Genomic DNA, 18,591 nt, shown 5'->3' with positions numbered 1-18,591 from the left:
AAAGGGCGGATGTGCGATATCTGGTACGTGAGAATTCGTTTAAATTCATCACTCTTATCATTTCCTTCCGGAGTCCAACCTCTCCTCCACACACGAAGTTAATAAGCACTAATGGGAGGAACATGGGGGATAATATTTGACAGCAGTTGCGTCCCGAGTGCTTCACTGGCTGGTGGTATTCTTTGGGTTAGAGTGGTTGAGAGGACAGGTATGTAACCGCTTGCAACCCTACTTTCCATTCTAGTAAGTTTTTTTTAACTTCCCCCGCGGTTTTTCCCAACATCACACTAAAAAATAGCCGAATTTTCATCGTTCGCATGTCATCTCTATGTACGTAGTTCATCATAAATTGTGTAATGATTATGTCTTATTGCATATCATAATTACTTTTATAAAAATTCATTAATTGCATAGAAATGGGAACTACGGTATGCGTGAGTCCTTTAGGTCTTAAGGCCATAATTGATTAACGGTATTTTTTTAAACAGTTGCTTGCTAGATGGTTATTTTTCCGTTGCTGACCTCTAATGATAATTATTAATTTTAGTCCAAACCATCCAGTTTTGCACTATCTTTTATATTGCGGAGCACGCATAAAACTTGAAACAGGACTTCTCCCTAGGCAGAGCGTAGAGTATATAATAGGGATAATTTATCAATTTTTCTTTTCCTATCATATGCCGTCAATACGTGCTCTGAAAATTATTACGTTTTCAAAACTGACTGAAAAAAACCTCTCGGAAGCATTTTCACGCAAAATGGGCCCAAGTGGGATAAAAAATCAAACTTGTAAGTAAAGATATAGGTGTTGTATTTTTTAAATTAATTTTACCATTTGTTAACCCCCTTAAGTAATTGAATAATACTAGGAAAACCATTTCTTCATTTCCAAGGAAAGGACACAGAGTGAAACTACTCATTACTAGGTAAACATTACTTAGAACTCGCACCATAGTAGCCCAAGTGGGGTAGTTTATCTAATTCTTAGGGTAAAAGCTTTTGTTTTCCAAGATTTTGAACGAACATGGCATCGAATAGCATATTGCCCTAAGGATTAAATTGTAACCATTCAAACTAAATCAGTGTTATTTTGCTAATTCGCAATTGGCTGACAATGCATGTGTTAGTTGCCCCTTGGGCAATTAAAGGTAAATTTAGGAAGCAATTCCAGAAGAATGCCTATAAAATGACAGTGACACATTTCACACCTAGTTTTTAATAAAAGAGTGTGCATATTCTATTAGCATAGCTTTATGAATTTGCACTTTGATTGCGTTGGAATTTACCGCAAAATATCAAGTATATCTGGGGTCAGGGTGATGTAATTCGACATTGTAAGTGTAACTGAAAGTAAATAAATTCCATGTCTTTGGAGTATGCATTTAAGTTATGCTAAGCGTTGAATTTCAAGAGTGATGCTCCGGAGTTGAGATTCTTTTCAAAATTCTTCAGGATATTCCGATATAAGTCATTCATGCTCATATAAAATGATGCATGGTGTGGCTTGCCACCTCGCTGTAGCATTGTCTCGAAAATGCATCACGCTGGACTTTATCTCTCAGCTATACCATTAGCAATGTTTTAGGATAAGTACCAGGTTGATGTGTACTATAGGTCTCACTCTACATCATCTTGATCCCAATCACCTATTCACTTGACAGGGGGCGGTCTGGGATGATTGGGGCCCCTTGGCTGGGGCTCATAGTGGGGCCCTCTTACCGGGGATCCTTTCCCGGAAATTTAAAGAAACTGCATTTCCGGAAATGGATTTTGACGCTGTTTCGGCTCGTAAACACTAGATAAAAGCTAACAAAAATAGCAATTTCGTATGAAGAAATACTCTGAACAGTGAGCATTTCACAAATTATAAAATTTAATTATGTTCTGTGGGTCAATTATGTATTTATTGAGTTTGCCTCTTGAAATTCACTGAAATTTAAAATCTTCTAAAAAACCCTTTTCAAACAACCCTCACAGAAAAAGCATAAGGTTTTCTTTTATCTTATGAAACCTTTGTTTTGTTTATTTTTAATGCAGTGTTTTTACACTGAACATGTTGTTCATATTGTAACTAATGAAAACTTAGAATTTTATAATAGCAAAAAAAATTTGGTTCAAGCAATATGAGTATTTCTTTCATTACACCTCTCATAAACGCTTCACGCTAGGCGTGAGCATTGAGCGAGGGCCCCTAAGCGATTGCCGACCAGCCGACATGGCCAGACCACCCCTGCAGTTGACCATACGCGTAATCATAAAATGATAATTCCTTTCACATTTCAGGGACCCTGGGATGAAGTTGAGGAAAGACTGAGGAGCTATTGGAACATTTAGATAAATAAAAATTTGAAACAATATTTGTATCGAGAAATCATCCACCATTAAGGCAGCAGTATGGGACCAACAAAACAAAAACTTTATATTCCCTTAGTTAGGAAATTTCTTTAAATAAACCCAAAACAACACACCTATCCATGTCAATAAACATTTTTTAATTTAATACCACAATTATCAGCATATTTCTGCAGATTTGCACAGAAACTCAATCAATTTTCAGTGTCATATCGTTTGATTTCCATGCTAAATTTCCATGAAAAATTTCCATTTCCATGAAAGTAATTATGCTTCGAAAAACTTTCACTTTTATAATAATCTGTATCACAATATTTCTTGCATATTCCTCTTCGATGGGTAACCACAAATTGCAAAATCTTTTCAACCATCCAGAGTGCGATTGCTATTTTAGGCGGTTTTATTACTCTTGCCACTGCCAAGAAAAAATACACTTAGAACTGGGAGCAGAGGTGAGTATGATTAAGATCAGATGTGATGATGGCGTTGTCACCGATCCTTACGAGTTCTTCTCAAAATTATTTGAGCATCTGAGTCTTTCCACTCTAATCGTGATAGGATGCCCTCCACCAAAGCGGGAATTTTCTTCCATATTCCCTCAAAGATCATTTTCTGATATGAATGACTTCGGAGACAGCTTGGATTTTCTTATTCTAACTTGCGAAGAATCACAAAATTTCAGTTTGAGAAGTAATCATCTCCAAAATCTTAGAAAACTTTCGCAAATTATGATATTTTGCCATTCTCTTTCAAATATACCTGAAGATCTTTTTCGAGGGACGTCAGAAACCATAGAAGCTTTAGTTATTTCCGAAACATCTATTATAAACCTTCCGCGTAATATTTTCTCCCATTTCTATTCTTTAACGGACCTTATATTGATGCAGAATAAATTAAAGGCTGTTCCATCACTGGTAAATCTCACAGAACTACAATCACTTGATATTTCTGGGAACGAAGTAGACCACTTAGATGAAAACTTATTTATTTCCAAAGAAAATCTGAGAGAGATTAATTTAAGCAAAAATAACCTCTCCCAATTCCCAACGAGCTTGTGCGAATTGGAAAATTTGGAAATTTTGAATGCAGAAGATAATCGTTTTCAACACCTAGACTTACAGTGCCTAGCTCTAATGAGATCCATTTCCGTTATATCATTAGGAGGAAACCATCTTTTGGAATTACAGGGAACCGTTGTCTTAAAGGGTATGCTTATTTACAATGAAAATATAGAGGAGACACCCGGACAGGAGGAAATTTCTCCTCTATTTTCCAAACCCAACGAACATGAAATGGCAACTGACGTTTCTCAGCATGAGGACTCTCTTGATTCCTCGGATGAAAGTTATTTATTTCCACTCGGAAGTTTCGACGGGAGTAATAACAACTTGTCCTGGTTACCAGAAAATATATTCTCTGATATGATAAACTTATGGAATTTGGACCTTTCCTCCAATAAAATCACTGTACTACCTACAAATCTCTTTAGATCTAATGAAATGTTAAGCGATATTAATCTATCAAATAACCTCATTTCTAATATATCAGAGAGTTTTTTCAGCAAAAATCGTGAGCTTGAAAATTTTAATATATCTGGTAACAGCATTAGCACTCTGGGGGAGAATTTCTTTTTTGGGCTTCTGAGGTTGAAAAAAATAGATCTCAGCCATAACATGATTGAATATCTGCCTGAGAAAATATTATTGCCTCTTAAAGAAGCAAAGAAATTGGTTTTTCTGAATATGGAAGGAAATTATCTAAGTTACCTACCAATCCTATTTCTACCTCAACTAAAAGAATTGTTTTTAGGATCGAATGAATTGGAAATCATTTCTTCTGACGCATTAAAATATTTGCGTTCTCTAGAACGAATCGATCTCTCTTTCAATTTTATTAAAACAACTGACTCTTCCCCCTCCCAGAATTTTGAATTCACAGGTAACCTCTTTCATACCCATCTAAAACATATTGAGCATATTGACATTTCCTATAACCGACTTACTAAGCATCCAAATATCAGTGAAGTTTACAAAACTCTTGTCTCACTTGATTTGAGTGGAAATGTATTTGATGAACTCTCACTAAATTGTTATAACGGAAACGTGTCTCCAAGTCTACGGACGTTGGATCTTTCCAATAACTCCCTTCGAAATATATTCAGGGCCGATGGAAATCATCGCTTGAACTTTTGCATGGATAAGTTAGTACACTTGAATCTATCAAGGAATGGCATATTTTTTGATGGATGCCTGGAATACAAAACGTTTACAACAAAAAGATGTGACTCGTTTCTGGTACGTGCGCATAATTTAGAGGTAAGTAAGATTTGCGACTTATCTAATCAATTGAATTTATAATACATGGTCAAATTTAATGATGATTATCTCAAATAATACCCGGATAATTTAACGAAATCACAAGAAAAGGTAACCACAGGGAGTAGACATTTTGTTGAAATATTCAAGAGGAAGTAATTTTGTCAATGAATTGGATATTTCTCGTTTTTCACGAAAAAATGGTAATATAAGATTTTTGGAACAATATACATAATTTTATTATCTAGCATAATTTTTATTACCCCTCTCATCTCTTATGCTATCATTGGATATGCTCAACCAAACTCACTTAATGATTGCAGAATGAGAGAGGAAATTTACATATCCATGGAAGTGAAATATCTTTCTTGCTTAAGCTTCCACCTGCTATGGAATCAAGCAGAACTTTATTTAGAGTAACATGAGATAGAGCTCACCTCCACTGACTTGGGGGCGTGAGTATGACAGTTGCTTGTTTGAATGCTTCTGCCAAAAACCAAGCTTTTAACCTACAATGCTACTGTTTTATCGATGAAATTAGATTAAGAGCTTAAAATAACAATGGAAAATATATTTGCCTTAAAATATTTTGTTTATCTTATCAGTGAAAGCCTCCATTTAATAAATTCATTTTCGCCTCCATTTAAATTTAAAATTAAAATTCAAAGCGTCAAACGAGGTGAATACAAGATATGGATGACCAAAACGTTCGATATTTTCTGCGACTCCATTGTAAATTAATCCATTATTAATCAACAGGTCCTGGATTTGTCCCACAACGACATAGAGGTGGTACCCGAATATTTCTCTCTATTACCAAATCTCCAGCGTGTAGACTTCCGCTACAATAAAATCAAGGAAATCTATTTTAACAACTTTTTTTACGCAAACGGCATGTTCAATGTAAGCCAGTATAGTCCTGAAAGCAACTACATGAAGACAGATGACTACAATGAGCTTCCCAGCTCTCATCACCTGGAAATAGACCTGCGGCACAACGCCATTATATATGTTGACCTTCCAGAAACGAAGGTAACCATTTATATTTCCATATCATTAAAAAAATTGAAGTATACTTACATTTATTTCACCAGGCTGAAAATCACTGAAAATTTCGAATCCATATTCTTAATGTCTTGGCAGAAACGCAATAAATTATCACCAAGGAGATATCATAGCTTCATGATATCTGTAATGAATTGAAGGTTCAAATATTTAGCACAATGGTTCGATTGCATATTATATTGTTCTAAAATTGGAAACGTTAACTACTAATTCATTCAAAGATTTCACCATAGCTGTAAGTAATATTGTTTTCAATAATTTGTAAACACCCACGAGTCGCACTTAGCTGATGAGGTCGGGTCGTTGGAAACTTGGAAAGTTGGCACTTGAAGCAAGCTGCTTTCTTTTCCTTCACGGCACCAAGAGTCAATGAGGACGGAAGCGGGCGCGACCGGCCTACTGAAGCTTGTGTCGAACTCCAGGCGAAAGACCTTACAGATTTAAGATGAGCAGATTTAATGCACAGAGGAAACTCGCGTCCTCGACTACGTTGGGACATCGCGTCGGAGCGTTTTATTTCGGGCTCCTAGGCGAGGTTTTTCCTCTTTTTAGATTCATATTTGGACTCAATGCTTTTGCAACGAGTGTCGTGGTCATAAATACTCTACACGACTTTTAAATAGTAACATAAACTCTGTGGCCGTGGGTCTTTAGCTGAGCTCGCCATATCTGTGCGCGGATCTAACGGTGTAATTCTAGGAGGGTTCGAGTCATAAGTAGTCATACGTTTTTAATTTTTTAAGAGTCTATCTTAACACCAACACAGTAGATAAAGTTTACCCAAGAAAATGTTGATGCTGAATTTTTTTACGACCATTTTTTTAAAATAATGCCTCTATCAACGTAAGCACGTTAATTTCTAATCGAAATGGATGCCACCTATATCTTCAAACTTTTTAATCAGGCTCACGCGTGATTTTGTTCCTATGATTTTGTCGAGGTGGAATCGGTGCTTAATAAGTAAATATATAAATTTTTCCTTTAATTAACATTAGGTAGCATCACTTGCTGTCTCTAACACTTTCTGCAGAAGTTTAGGCATTGATGCAACAAATTTCTCACACATACAGGAGCGAGATGCATTCTACATGTCTTGGGCATGCTCCTCTAGCACTACCACTGTTGTGGCGCCCCTCGGTTTCCATTTCTTTGTCCTATTTCCCTTGAAGGTCTACGTGGGGCTTACGTCAGGTCAATGATACGGCATTGTGTTCTTATGTTGCTAGTGTTAACATAATAAGGCGAGGCAATAAGATTTCAAAATAGATATGGTATGATATATATTTCGGTATGATAACTCATTACTTAATTTAACGAACCATATACCATAGAGTTGTACTAAAGATTTGGATAAGACAAGCAGCTAGCAGTAAAGGCATACTAGCTGCTTGTCATATCCAAATCTTAATCACAGCTCTATGGTATAAGGTTCGTTAAAAACATATGGCTAATAATACAGATAACATATATTTGCAGCGTTGATAGTTTTTAATTGAAGCTATAGAACATATTTCTGTGGTCTGGAGCCGTTATCACATCGACGGGCATGTAAATTTAGCCTACGATTTGTATTTCTAACGGAGAAGTCTGAATGTCGAGCGGGAGAGAAACGTAAATTTTTAAATATTTTATAAAAACCCAATTTTTAGATACCGCTAAGTTTTATGTTTGGAATAGTAACATATTTCAAGTATTTATTTCAAATAACATTCTGAGCAATTATGAGGTGGGATATTTGAGAAAAGTTTAGTAACAATTTTTTAAACCTAACTATAGAACAATATTAGGAAAGAGACTTTAATGAATTTTAAAAATTTCCGTGTCTTACGCAAAGTCTAACTATTAAATAACCCATACATCATAGCTGTGCTATGATTTTGTGGTGAAATAGATGGAAGTATATGATTCAAGGCATGTTTTCTTTAGAAATAACGGGAATAAATGGAGTACGTATAAAATGGGCAATTTTTCAGCAAAGCAAATAAATATAATATAAATACCTATACTATCCATTAAAAATATGTGTAGATAATTCCTATGAGTTCATGTATAATTGCCATGGAGTGTCCTCATTTACAAAATAGGTTAACTTACCTTTACATTGAATATTGGTCTTTTGTCTCCTTTCTATATTTATGACCTTAAAATATTTTCTGAGCTCTAATAACCCAAGCACGACCATTAGTCCGGGAGAGTCAAAGCCAAATGTATAAATTGGTCAAAGAACAAATATTCCTGTAGTGTCTTGGCATGGCATCCCGTGGTGAAGGTTAAAATCTTCATCGAGGTGAAGCCATTGCTTAGAGTTGCTAATACATTATAGTCTATTCACTTTATGTCTGCGGGTGAGCTTTCGTGAGAGCCCGGACACTCTCGGATGGCTTCGCTAATGGGGAAGGGGCAGTGCCGAGAGTGGGAGGAGGAGCGAACATAACGTTGCCAAATGTACAAAGCCGCCCTACTTTGTCACTGAAAACGTGTGAGTCATAGGTGGCAAAAGGTATTTTGGCCCGGCGCCGAGACAATATACCTACTCATTTGGAAGGCATTGGGGATAATCCTTTCACAGAAGCCAATGACATTGTCAGCTATCGCGCTGAATGAGGCACCGTTGGTGGAAGGCGTACTTAGTCACATACAGGGAGAACGCGTGAGGTTTGGCAACACTGCTCCACGAGCATATTCACGATGTTCAATCGGCGGAGGTCTGAGAGCCACTCAGTGAGGCCACACCTACTGTTTGCTGATTCGCCGAGGGAGAGTCACATGTCGATAAACTTTCCCTCTCCTCATCTCCACTTGCTTTGGCCACACCAGATCACCCGCAGAGATGAAATGAACAGAGTATAGAACTGAACGCATGGGAATTGGCCAAGGCCATTCCCGGTATGAGAATCAATAAACGCCAGTGACTCTGAGAACACATGACCCACAAATCGCTAAGTTGTGAAGCACTCATTCTTTTACTATTGTGTCCAAATTTCACAGATGCAGAGAGTTCCACAGGACTGCCATATAGACAAAAGATTCGCTCGCGCTACAATCCTTCTGGGACACAACCCTATTCTCTGTGGATGCCAGATTTATAGACTTTTACGATACTCCCTGAAGGAAATACGGCCTGTGGCAGAGGATGAGAGATGGTACGGAAGAAGGCTCAGTATGCCAGTTACCGTGGACATTCAAAGTCTCTCCTGTGGGTGAGTTCAATGGGAAATATGAACATCGGAAAATATAGTTAGATGAATAAGGATATCTGTGCATTTGATTAGTTCTGGTGATGCAAAATTTATTTCACTATGATCTCTTTAGATATGACTGAGGTCAGGTGCTATCCTAAGCGGTTATTTTCCCGTGGAATATTAAACTGTTGTTTCCAGCATTACGTAAACTGCGAAATACAAAATTCAAGTGGAAGCAAATAAATTGTGTCTTTTTTACCTACAATGCTGTATTTAGCGCTACAACTATAGTACTGAATGGTTTGCCGATAACAGAAGGTTTTCGGAAAATCGGGACATTCCTACCACCTTCACTGTGTCTGCATTACTTCAGTGGTCGTGTTTTTTATGTATATTTACTTGAGTTTTTACATATATGAGGGTGTAAGAAGCCAACGGGTATAAGTAGTTTTATTTCTTATCAGAGGAACATTAGTTGATAAAAGAGATATAAAAAAGCTTGGTAGCCAAGGGATATGAGTGAGTCTCTGTTCTGTGCCGACATCGAGTGGAAAATCAAATGTTATCTATCTTCGAGTGGAAAATCAAATGGTATCTAATTGATTTAGTTTATTTTCTTTAACTCATTGCTTTTCCTAACCCTCTTTAGAAGAAGGCATCGCATGTACCCCTTGGCTTCTGACCCCCTCATATGTAATCATATATAGATGATTAAGTACAAGGTATGTCTAATTTGTATACATTGTAATAATAATTGTTGTTGTTACAATATTTATATATTATTACATAATACATATATTATATAATGCAATACATACACATATATTTTAATATAATACACTGTTATAATATGTATAAATTGTATATATACTACTATATATGTTACTGAATATCCTCAAGAAGTCTATCATAATTTTGAATTGATTTTTTTGACTAATGAATGAATGATTTATAGTTTTTATTTACCTTCGGTTCAATGTGCTCATATATTTATGCTTGTCTATCCATCCATCTATTACAATTTTTGTTCATCCTCCGGTATTAGCGTTGCATTCCTCCATTGACCAGGGGAGAGCATTGTCAATTAGGTCCTCAGTATATTCTACATCCACGTAATACTCTGTGAACCACCTCTACATCTACATCTACATAATACCCCGCAAGCTGCCTAAAAGGCGTATGGCAGGGGGTGTTAGGACACCAGCCGTTTACAGCTAAAAATAAAATTAAGTGCTCAAACGAAGTTGGGACTAGCGTTTATTAAAGTCCTTTATGGTTCGAGGGAAAAACGAATTCGCATATCTATCCGTTCGGCAAACATCTCTCTTAATTTATCACATCTATCGGACCTGGAAATATAGTGTGGCTCTAATATTATGTTCTCTGTGTCGCTCTTAAAGATATCCATTCTCAATTGTTCAAGCAATCTAAGCCTAGCGCGCAGCCTCCGAGTCTCCAACGGCTCCCAGCCTAACTCGCTTAACATCTGGGTAACACTGTCTGTACGCCCGTAGCAGTTTTTGACGAAACGCGTAGCCTTCCTTTGAATTTTATTCAGTTCGCGGATTAAGTCTTTCTGCACCGGATCCCATATGCTCGCTGCATATTCAAGGTGCGGTCGGACGAGAGCGAAATAGCACCTTTCCTTTACTTTCTCATCCGAAAATCTTCCCACAATACGCTTGACGAATCCTAATTTCTTCAGGGCTGTGCCGCAAATATTCTTTGTATGTGTTCCCCAAGTGAGGTTCGAGGTTATCGTAACTCCCAGGTACTTCACTTCGTCTGTTGCCTTTACATTAATGCCATCCACTGCATAAACATGGTTAGAGTTGGACGAATTCCGTAAGAAATATACCGCCATGCATTTGCTCAGATTAAGTTTGAGTCCCCACTCTTGGCTCCACAAATGAACGTTGTTTAAGTCAGATGATAGAATTTCATAGTCAGAGTGATCACTAATTTCGCGATAGATGACAGCGTCGTCAGCAAATAAACGTATTTTACTGCTAATGCGGGAGCAGAGATCATTAATGTATATAATGAACAACAGGGGGCCGATTACGCTTCCTTGTGGAACACCTGATGTAACGTTTACAACATCGGAGCTAATTCCGTCAAGAACAACTTTTTGTTTACGATCTCTGAGAAAGTCGCGTATCCAGTTTAAAACTGTCTCGTTTAATCCGCATGACTGTAATTTGTATAAACCTCTATGGTATTTGGAAGAGGGTGATCGATCTCTAGCATGCACCATACAAGAGAATTCCCTCATGCACACCACACGGTCATAAAAATGTTACGCTTGCTAGCAAATTATTCTTCCACACTCATGAAAAGTAAAAACTTGTCGTATACTCATGAGGGCAATGACTTGACTTAGATTTGTTGAAATTATTGACTTCCAGATAGTGGTAACGTTATTTTAATATCAAACACAAATACAATGAGAACTTCTTCTTCACACGAAACAGAATTGACTTCAACTGAGCACATGGTGTGAATCGCACAGCATGCTACAACCAACCATCGATATATCGATAGTGTCTAAGCAAACTATCGAATGTAGTTAATTTGCTTTTCAATACTTCCTCTCAAACTAACTACACACAAGTTAAATTTATTGCATCAACTAGACCCAGCATTTCACACAAAGTCTTAAATCGTGGCCCTGCCAATGGCTTAGTGAGAATGTCAGCCACTTGTTTCAAACCCTCGACATGTCCAATGTTCAATGTTCCATCACTGCACTTTTCCCGTACAAAATGGTATTTAACATCTATATGTTTTGATCTCTTATGAAACTCTGGGTTATTTGCAAGTTTTACAGCGCTCATATAATCAACTAGTAACTTTGGTGAGTCTTTTAAACATGTCACTTCAGAAAATAATCTTTTCAACCATACCAGTTCTTTAGCTGCTTCACTTGCTGCCACATACTCAGCCTCAGTGGTGGATAATACAACACTTCTTTGCTTTTGACTAAACCAAGAAATGGCACCCCCTGAGTACATACAAACCACCCCAGTCCGTGAATGTCTTGTTTTTATATCACCAGCATAGTCTGCATCACTGAATCCATGCAACACTTGCTCTGGGGAATCAACTTTATACAACAATCCATAGTCAGCTGTGCCACGCAAATACCTGCATAATCTTTTCACATTTTTCCAGTCTTTGTTTGAGGGGCTCTCAAGGGATTGGGAGACAATACTCACGGCATAGGCTATATCAGGGCGTGTAGCCACCATTAGGAACATAAGGCTCCCTACAGCCTCACGATATGGTATACTGGCATCCAAGGGTTGATCCTCAGTGCCATCGTCACCACCAGAGGCACCAGGTTCGGCGGGTGTCGAGACAGCATTTGCATCAGCAAACCGGAACCGCTCCAGAACCTTCTTCGTGTATGAACCTTGGCTCACAAACATTGAACCATTGCTTAGCTGCTGAATTCCCATCCCAAGGAAAGAACTAAGAGGGCCCATAGTGATTTTAAACTCCATCTTTAGATGCTCTAAAAACTCACTCATTTCCCCTTCATCTGTTCCAGCAATCAGCCCATCATCCACATAGATTACAATTAACAGTTTTTTGTCCATCCTATTCCTCACAAATAGGCAATGGTCAGCAGAGCTCCTCTTCATCCCCTGTTTTGCTAAAAATGCAACCAGTCTGTTATTCCAGCAGCGAGGCGCCTGTTTCAGTCCATATATGCTTCGATTTAAGTGACAAACTCGGTTTGTACCATCCTCATACCCCTGTGGTTGCTGCATGTACACTTCTTCTTTAAGTTTTCTATAAAGAAAAGCTGTTTTCACATCAAATTGTTGAAGCTTCAATCTTTCCTCAGCAGCCACACTAAGAACCGATCTTACAGTCTCGAATCTTGCCACTGGACTAAAAGTTTCTTCGTAGTCAATACCTAGGCGTTGAGTACAACCTTTCGCTACCAAACGTGCTTTGTAGCACTGGACTGCCCCATTGGCTGGATTGGTTTTCACACGAAAAACCCACCGATTATTTATGACCTTTTTTCCATTTGGTAAATCAACTAGAGTCCACACTTCATTCTCTTTCAAGGAGTTCATCTCATCTTCCATGGCACTCTTCCACAAGTCTCCATCTTCTGAATTTATCGCTTCACTAAAAGATGATGGAGATGTTGACTCTGCTGCCATGACATAGTCCTTCAGATATGCAGGCTGCTTTACTTGCCTTTTGGGACGCAGCTGGGGCATCTCTTCATCTTCAGATGGTTCTTCCTCTACTTCTGAGTCGTCCACGGATTCAAGATCTCCTACCTCCTGATTATTGTGTGGTTCAGTATTATTCTCATCCACATTTCTCTTCTCAGGATGATTACTGATTCTAAACTCTGACTTATTGGGCAAAACTTCTAGTGGTTTAAACAAAACATCTCGGCTCATTATTACTCTTTTTGAGTTTGGCAGCCAGCACCTATATCCATCCCTTTCATCGCAGTATCCTACAAATCTGGCATATGTTGATTTCTTGTCCCACTTCCTCCGGCGTTGCTTAGGAACATGTACATAGCATTCTGCACCAAACACTTTCAAGAGCTCTACATTAACAGGACCTTTTTTCAGCCAAACTTCCAGAGGGGATTTTCCATATACCTTTGACGGACCCGTACGATTCAAGACAAAGCATGCTGTATTCACAGCTTCCGCCCATAGTCCTTTAGGAAGATTTTGTGCATGCAACATAGATCTTGCACTCTCCACTAAAGTTCTATTTTCACGTTCTGCCACTCCATTCTGTTCTGGAGTGTAGGGCATGGACATCCGTATCTTAATACCTTTCTTTTGAAGGATTCTTCTAACATGTGCATTGTTAAATTCAAGCCCACCATCACTCATAAAAGTTTTTATCTTGTTACCTTCATTGTCTGCCTCATTCAAAAATATTTCAAGGTAATGAGGAACCATATCTTTTGTCTTCAAAAAGAATACTCGGCGATAACTGGAAAAATCATCCTTCAGCAGTAAGAAGTACCTACTTCCTCCAAACGATGAGGTCTCCATCGGCCTACAGAGATCAGCGTGGATGATCTCACCAACGGTATCAGGTCTGCAGTCTCGAGTTTTGTAACTATCACGGTGCTGCTTTCCCATCACACATCCAACGCAGAAATCTTCTTCTGCTTGAACTTCAATACCCCTACTTTTCAGTACCTTCTTCACGTGCTGTTTACTTTGATGACAGAGCCTTTCATGCCATAATTGAAGACTAGCATCGACTGCTGTAACGTTGACTTCAGTAGAGTCCTTTGGACGTTGAACAGTCATTTTCAATTCGTACAACCCAGTCTCCGTCTTCACTCCCACAAGTTTCACTAGCCCATTTCTTTTGAAGATGCACTTTCTCGCATCCGCACTAAATTTAAATCCCTTTTCTACAGTCCTTCCTACAGAGAGTAAATTCCTTCCCAATTCTGGAACATACCAAACATCTCTAATATCACATGAAACAAGGTTTTTGTCTATTGACGCCTTCACACTCACAGTCCCACAGCCATGCGCCTTAATTACTTCACCATTTCCTACCGTGATATTCACAGGCTTAGTAAAAGGAGTGTAGTCCATGAAGTAACTCTTACTATTAGACATATGCTGAGAGGCACCAGTGTCTGCAAGCCATGATTCTCTAGGCACATTATTACCCTCAACTAAGAAAGATAAAAAATTTGCACCCTTGCCTGAAAAATGTTTGTTCCTCTTTTTACCTTGTTCAGGGCACTTGTTTGCTAGATGACCACTCTGATGGCATTTAAAACATTTTCTAGTCTCTTCTTTACCTTTCTTCGATTCGGCTTTCACAGCAAAAGCAGATGAGTCTATTTCCTTTTCCGGAAGCCTCATCTCAATTAATCGAAGTCTCTCAATCAGAAGATTGATAGAACGATCAGGAATGGGTATACTCTCCCACACACTTTTGAATTCAAAGTATGCCCTGGGCAAAGTCGACATAATTCTGCTCATCAAGAGCAATTCAGGGAGCACAGCATCCGTCAATCGCTTCAGCTCGTCATTCAGGTCCGTGAAGTCCTTCTGGAGACGAGCAACGTACGCTGCGATGTCTTCGGAATCCTTTTTCTCCGACGAGAAAAATTTCTCCATCAACCGATCCACTCTTTGGCCCGAACTTTGCTCATATACTGACAGCAGCTTCTTCCAAATTTCTTCAGCAGTGGCACATGTCGCAGTCAATTCAACATCAGCATCACCCATGCTACTCACGAGTATAATTTGTGCCAGAGAGTCGGCTTTTTCATACTCTCGCACAGCAAGTCTATGCGCAGTAATTTCACCTTCAGAAGCAGCCGTGGCAAGCATACCGGGATGTCTTCCTCCGTGAACTACATCGGCCACTTCGTGATGCTTCAAGAATAATTCTATTTGCCGTTTCCATCTACTCCAATTTTCCGCACCCTTCAGTTTTTCAATATTGGCTCGGAAATCCATTTTATAGTCCGTTTGGAACATAGAACCGAAGAACAAATCGCCAAAACTAAAGTTGCGATTGGAGTTCACAAAAATAACGTTCTCTCACTAAAACTGACCGCACATTTCCGGTGATCAAGCAGTCTGGGCCCATAACCTGTTGAAATTATTGACTTCTAGATAGTGGTAACGTTATTTTAATATCAAACACAAATACAATGAGAACTTCTTCTTCACACGAAACAGAATTGACTTCAACTGAGCACATGGTGTGAATCGCACAGCATGCTACAACCAACCATCGATATATCGATAGTGTCTAAGCAAACTATCGAATGTAGTTAATTTGCTTTCCAATAAGATTTTTATTTTATCTGGCCCGGATTGGAGCACAATCCGGTCCACTCTTCCCACGGGCCAGGGAAATCTGCCAAAAAGGATAGAATACACTAAATATGCTGTTAGAATTACTAAGAAAATTCCCAAACATGCATTACATGTAAAAATGCATGCGTTAGTAGGCTAAGCTACATGTCAACTATTCTTTTTGTAATTTCTAACGATGCCATTGTAGTCTCTTATTGACCGCGGAATAATCGCCAAATCTGTTCTACAGGCTATCTCTTTTATTTTATTTGCATCATCTGATCTACCGTAGTATTTTGGCGTTCGTAAGATATGGCTAACTTCGTCGGAAAATACAATGCTCTTGAATTTACCTAACAGGTATAGTCTATTTTTCAGTCTTCGGTTTGACAGAGATTCTTATCTGAGTTTATCTAAGAGGTCTAAAAACTATTTATATGTACTAACGCTGCCGTTAGGGTCTGTTAACAGTCGCGGAAAAAACGGCATTCTAAATCTATCTGTTCTACAGTTCATCTTTCTCGTTTCATTTATATAATATTACCTACCGTAGCATGCATGCGTTCGTGAGATATGGTTAACTTCGTTGGAAAATAAACTCATCAAGAAATTAAATAATAGATTTAGTCTAGTTTTCAATCTACAGTTTGATAGTGATTCCCATCCGAGTTGCTCTAAGTGGTCAGTAATACTGAAAAGACTATCGTAATGGCTTTTCACGTACCTGGGTGATTTTTTCTGTACACATAATAATTTCATTATTATGCCTAATTCATGAGGATCCCAAACACTGGCAGCGTATTCCAAATGGGGTCTAACAAGGTAAAAGTACGTATAAAAACGTTTCAGGCTTGAGTTTGTGGCAGTTCGATATATCCGTGATAAAAGAACACAAATGGTAATTTCCACACTTTTAATTCAAAACTCAACAACCGAACATGGTTTTAACACATTGTGTCGTTTTCAAGGCGATGACATGACGCGGAGATGAAAAACCTTGAAAATGACACAATGTATTGAAACCATGGTCGGTTGTTGAGTTTTGAATTACAAGGGTGTAAATTACTATTTTCGTTCTTTTATCAAGGGAAAAGTAGCTAGTTTATCTCAATTTGCCGTTGCACTTACTTGGTATACTTTAAACAAATTTTACATTACGATTAGCATGACCTATTACTTTGCGAATATGTTTATTCCACGATAGATCATTAGAAACTCTAAATCCGAATTATTTTACGAATTCTACGGTCTCTATTTGGTTACACTTGATGAAATAGCTTGTTTTGGGGAGTTATATATTTTTCAGAAATTCATTTCTGCGCATTTTTTCAAATTTAACTCTAACTGCCACGCATCGTACCACGATTGGATAGCAAGTAAGGTCGTTCGTTAGGTCATCCCTACTTTTACGGGAACGGATTTCCCTGTGAACTACAGCGTCGTCTGCTACTAATCGTAGTTTACAGTGTTTTCACCAATACCGTTCAGGAGCTCAGCTAGGAATTAAGGCTGGGGGGTTTAGGTGCAACTAATACCGGGGGGTGTGGGGGTATGGAACACCCACCAGGATAAGCGATATGTGCGTGGTGAATGAATTGCGGAATTTTAAAATAAATGGTTCAAAATGGTGAGTTTTACGTTGGTTCCTGAGGGATATTTTATTAGTCCTTACACTATTCTTATAGTAATATCAATCCGATAATGTAAAATGGATTAAACTCAAAAAAATTTCTGAGCTCTGGGGGAGGTTTTATCCCCAACTTCCCCCCCCCCTCCTCGCTGCGCCACTGACACCGTTGATATAAAGAAGGAATAAGAGTGGGCCTATGACACCACCCTGCGGAACGCCAAAAGCAACTTTAACCTCTTTGAATACTTCGCCGTTTAATACTACTCTTTGCACACGATCGCTCAAAAGTTCTGTTATCCTTATTATATTCTTTCACTTGAGATAAAAATGGAGGGAGTGAGTCGCACTCTCAGATAACTACGAGTAGATTAAAATTATGTAATTTCAACATTTTTTATGCGACAATAAATAGAAAAAATATCCCTCAAAGGAGTATTTACCATTGAATTGTTTTATTTTTATTGGTAATTTTATAACATTTATAAATTACTGCCGCTATTAAATACCGAATTTTTCTTTGCAGAAATCCTGTCTCAGTGCGAGGAAAACATGTCTCTGACCCGGAAACTTGGCTACACCACCTTTTGCCCTTGTTGGTACTATGTAACAACGGTGGTTTAAAATGACTTTATACAATTGCACCCGCAAAAATTACTAAAACCCGCCATTCTACCAAGAAATGGATATGTCCATTTTATTTAGGCCACTTAACGTGCTCTTTTTTAAAGTTGTATTTTACCTATTTCAATTTTATTATCATTGAAACACCTTCAATTATGTCTTGTAAAATAGTGATGATCAATGGATAACTTTAATCCAGTATAATAATTAACCACAATGTATACAATGCAAATTACATTATTAATCAAGCAGAGTGCATAAAGGTACCTTGAATACTAGGAAATATGTATTAGTACTTATATATTAGGCATTGGGTGGTAATAAATGTATTCATTATGTAATTTACCATGTTACGTACAAAAGTATATATAAATATAATTTTGCATAGATATAAATGAAGGAGTTGAAATCAATAAGATGAATAATTAATTTTTCTCTTTAGTAAATTTTTGAAATATAAAGATATCCCAAAAGCGTCAAAATTTGATGTACTACGTCTGTGATGAATATCAATTAATAATTGACATAAAAATAACTAATTTCTCGTACCCTCTTTCTTAGTGGATTTGTATGGTGCATTGCGTTGCGACGAG

General features: G+C 37.9%; 1 protein-coding gene across 1 annotated transcript; it reads left to right on the top strand.

The window, feature by feature from the left end:
- The first annotated feature begins 129 nt into the window (after nt 1-129).
- Nucleotides 130-18,392, top strand: LOC124171676 (leucine-rich repeat and death domain-containing protein 1-like). The gene is made up of 5 exons (XM_046550910.1): nt 130-208; nt 2,284-4,667; nt 5,427-5,699; nt 8,721-8,932; nt 17,901-18,392. The coding sequence occupies exons 2-5, from the start codon at nt 2,610-2,612 to the stop codon at nt 18,001-18,003; spliced, it is 2,646 nt and encodes an 881-aa protein (XP_046406866.1). The 5' UTR covers nt 130-208; nt 2,284-2,609; the 3' UTR covers nt 18,004-18,392.
- Nucleotides 18,393-18,591: the final 199 nt, after the last annotated feature.

The sequence above is a fragment of the Ischnura elegans genome, chromosome X (genome assembly GCF_921293095.1).
Source record: "Ischnura elegans chromosome X, ioIscEleg1.1, whole genome shotgun sequence".
Classification (NCBI taxonomy): domain Eukaryota; kingdom Metazoa; phylum Arthropoda; class Insecta; order Odonata; family Coenagrionidae; genus Ischnura; species Ischnura elegans.
Note: the sequence above shows the minus strand (reverse complement) of the source record. Positions and strands in the feature narration are given on the sequence as shown.

What these genes read in the sequence shown, in the direction of transcription:
- LOC124171676 (XM_046550910.1), top strand. Translation starts at nt 2,610, where the DNA reads ATGAAAGTAATTATGCTTCGAAAAACTTTCACTTTTATAATAATCTGT. An exon ending in TACGTGCGCATAATTTAGAG is followed by an intron (nt 4,668 to 5,426) that starts GTAAGTAAGATT and finishes ATTAATCAACAG; the next exon opens with GTCCTGGATTTGTCCCACAA. An exon ending in ATTCAAAGTCTCTCCTGTGG is followed by an intron (nt 8,933 to 17,900) that starts GTGAGTTCAATG and finishes TTTTCTTTGCAG; the next exon opens with AAATCCTGTCTCAGTGCGAG.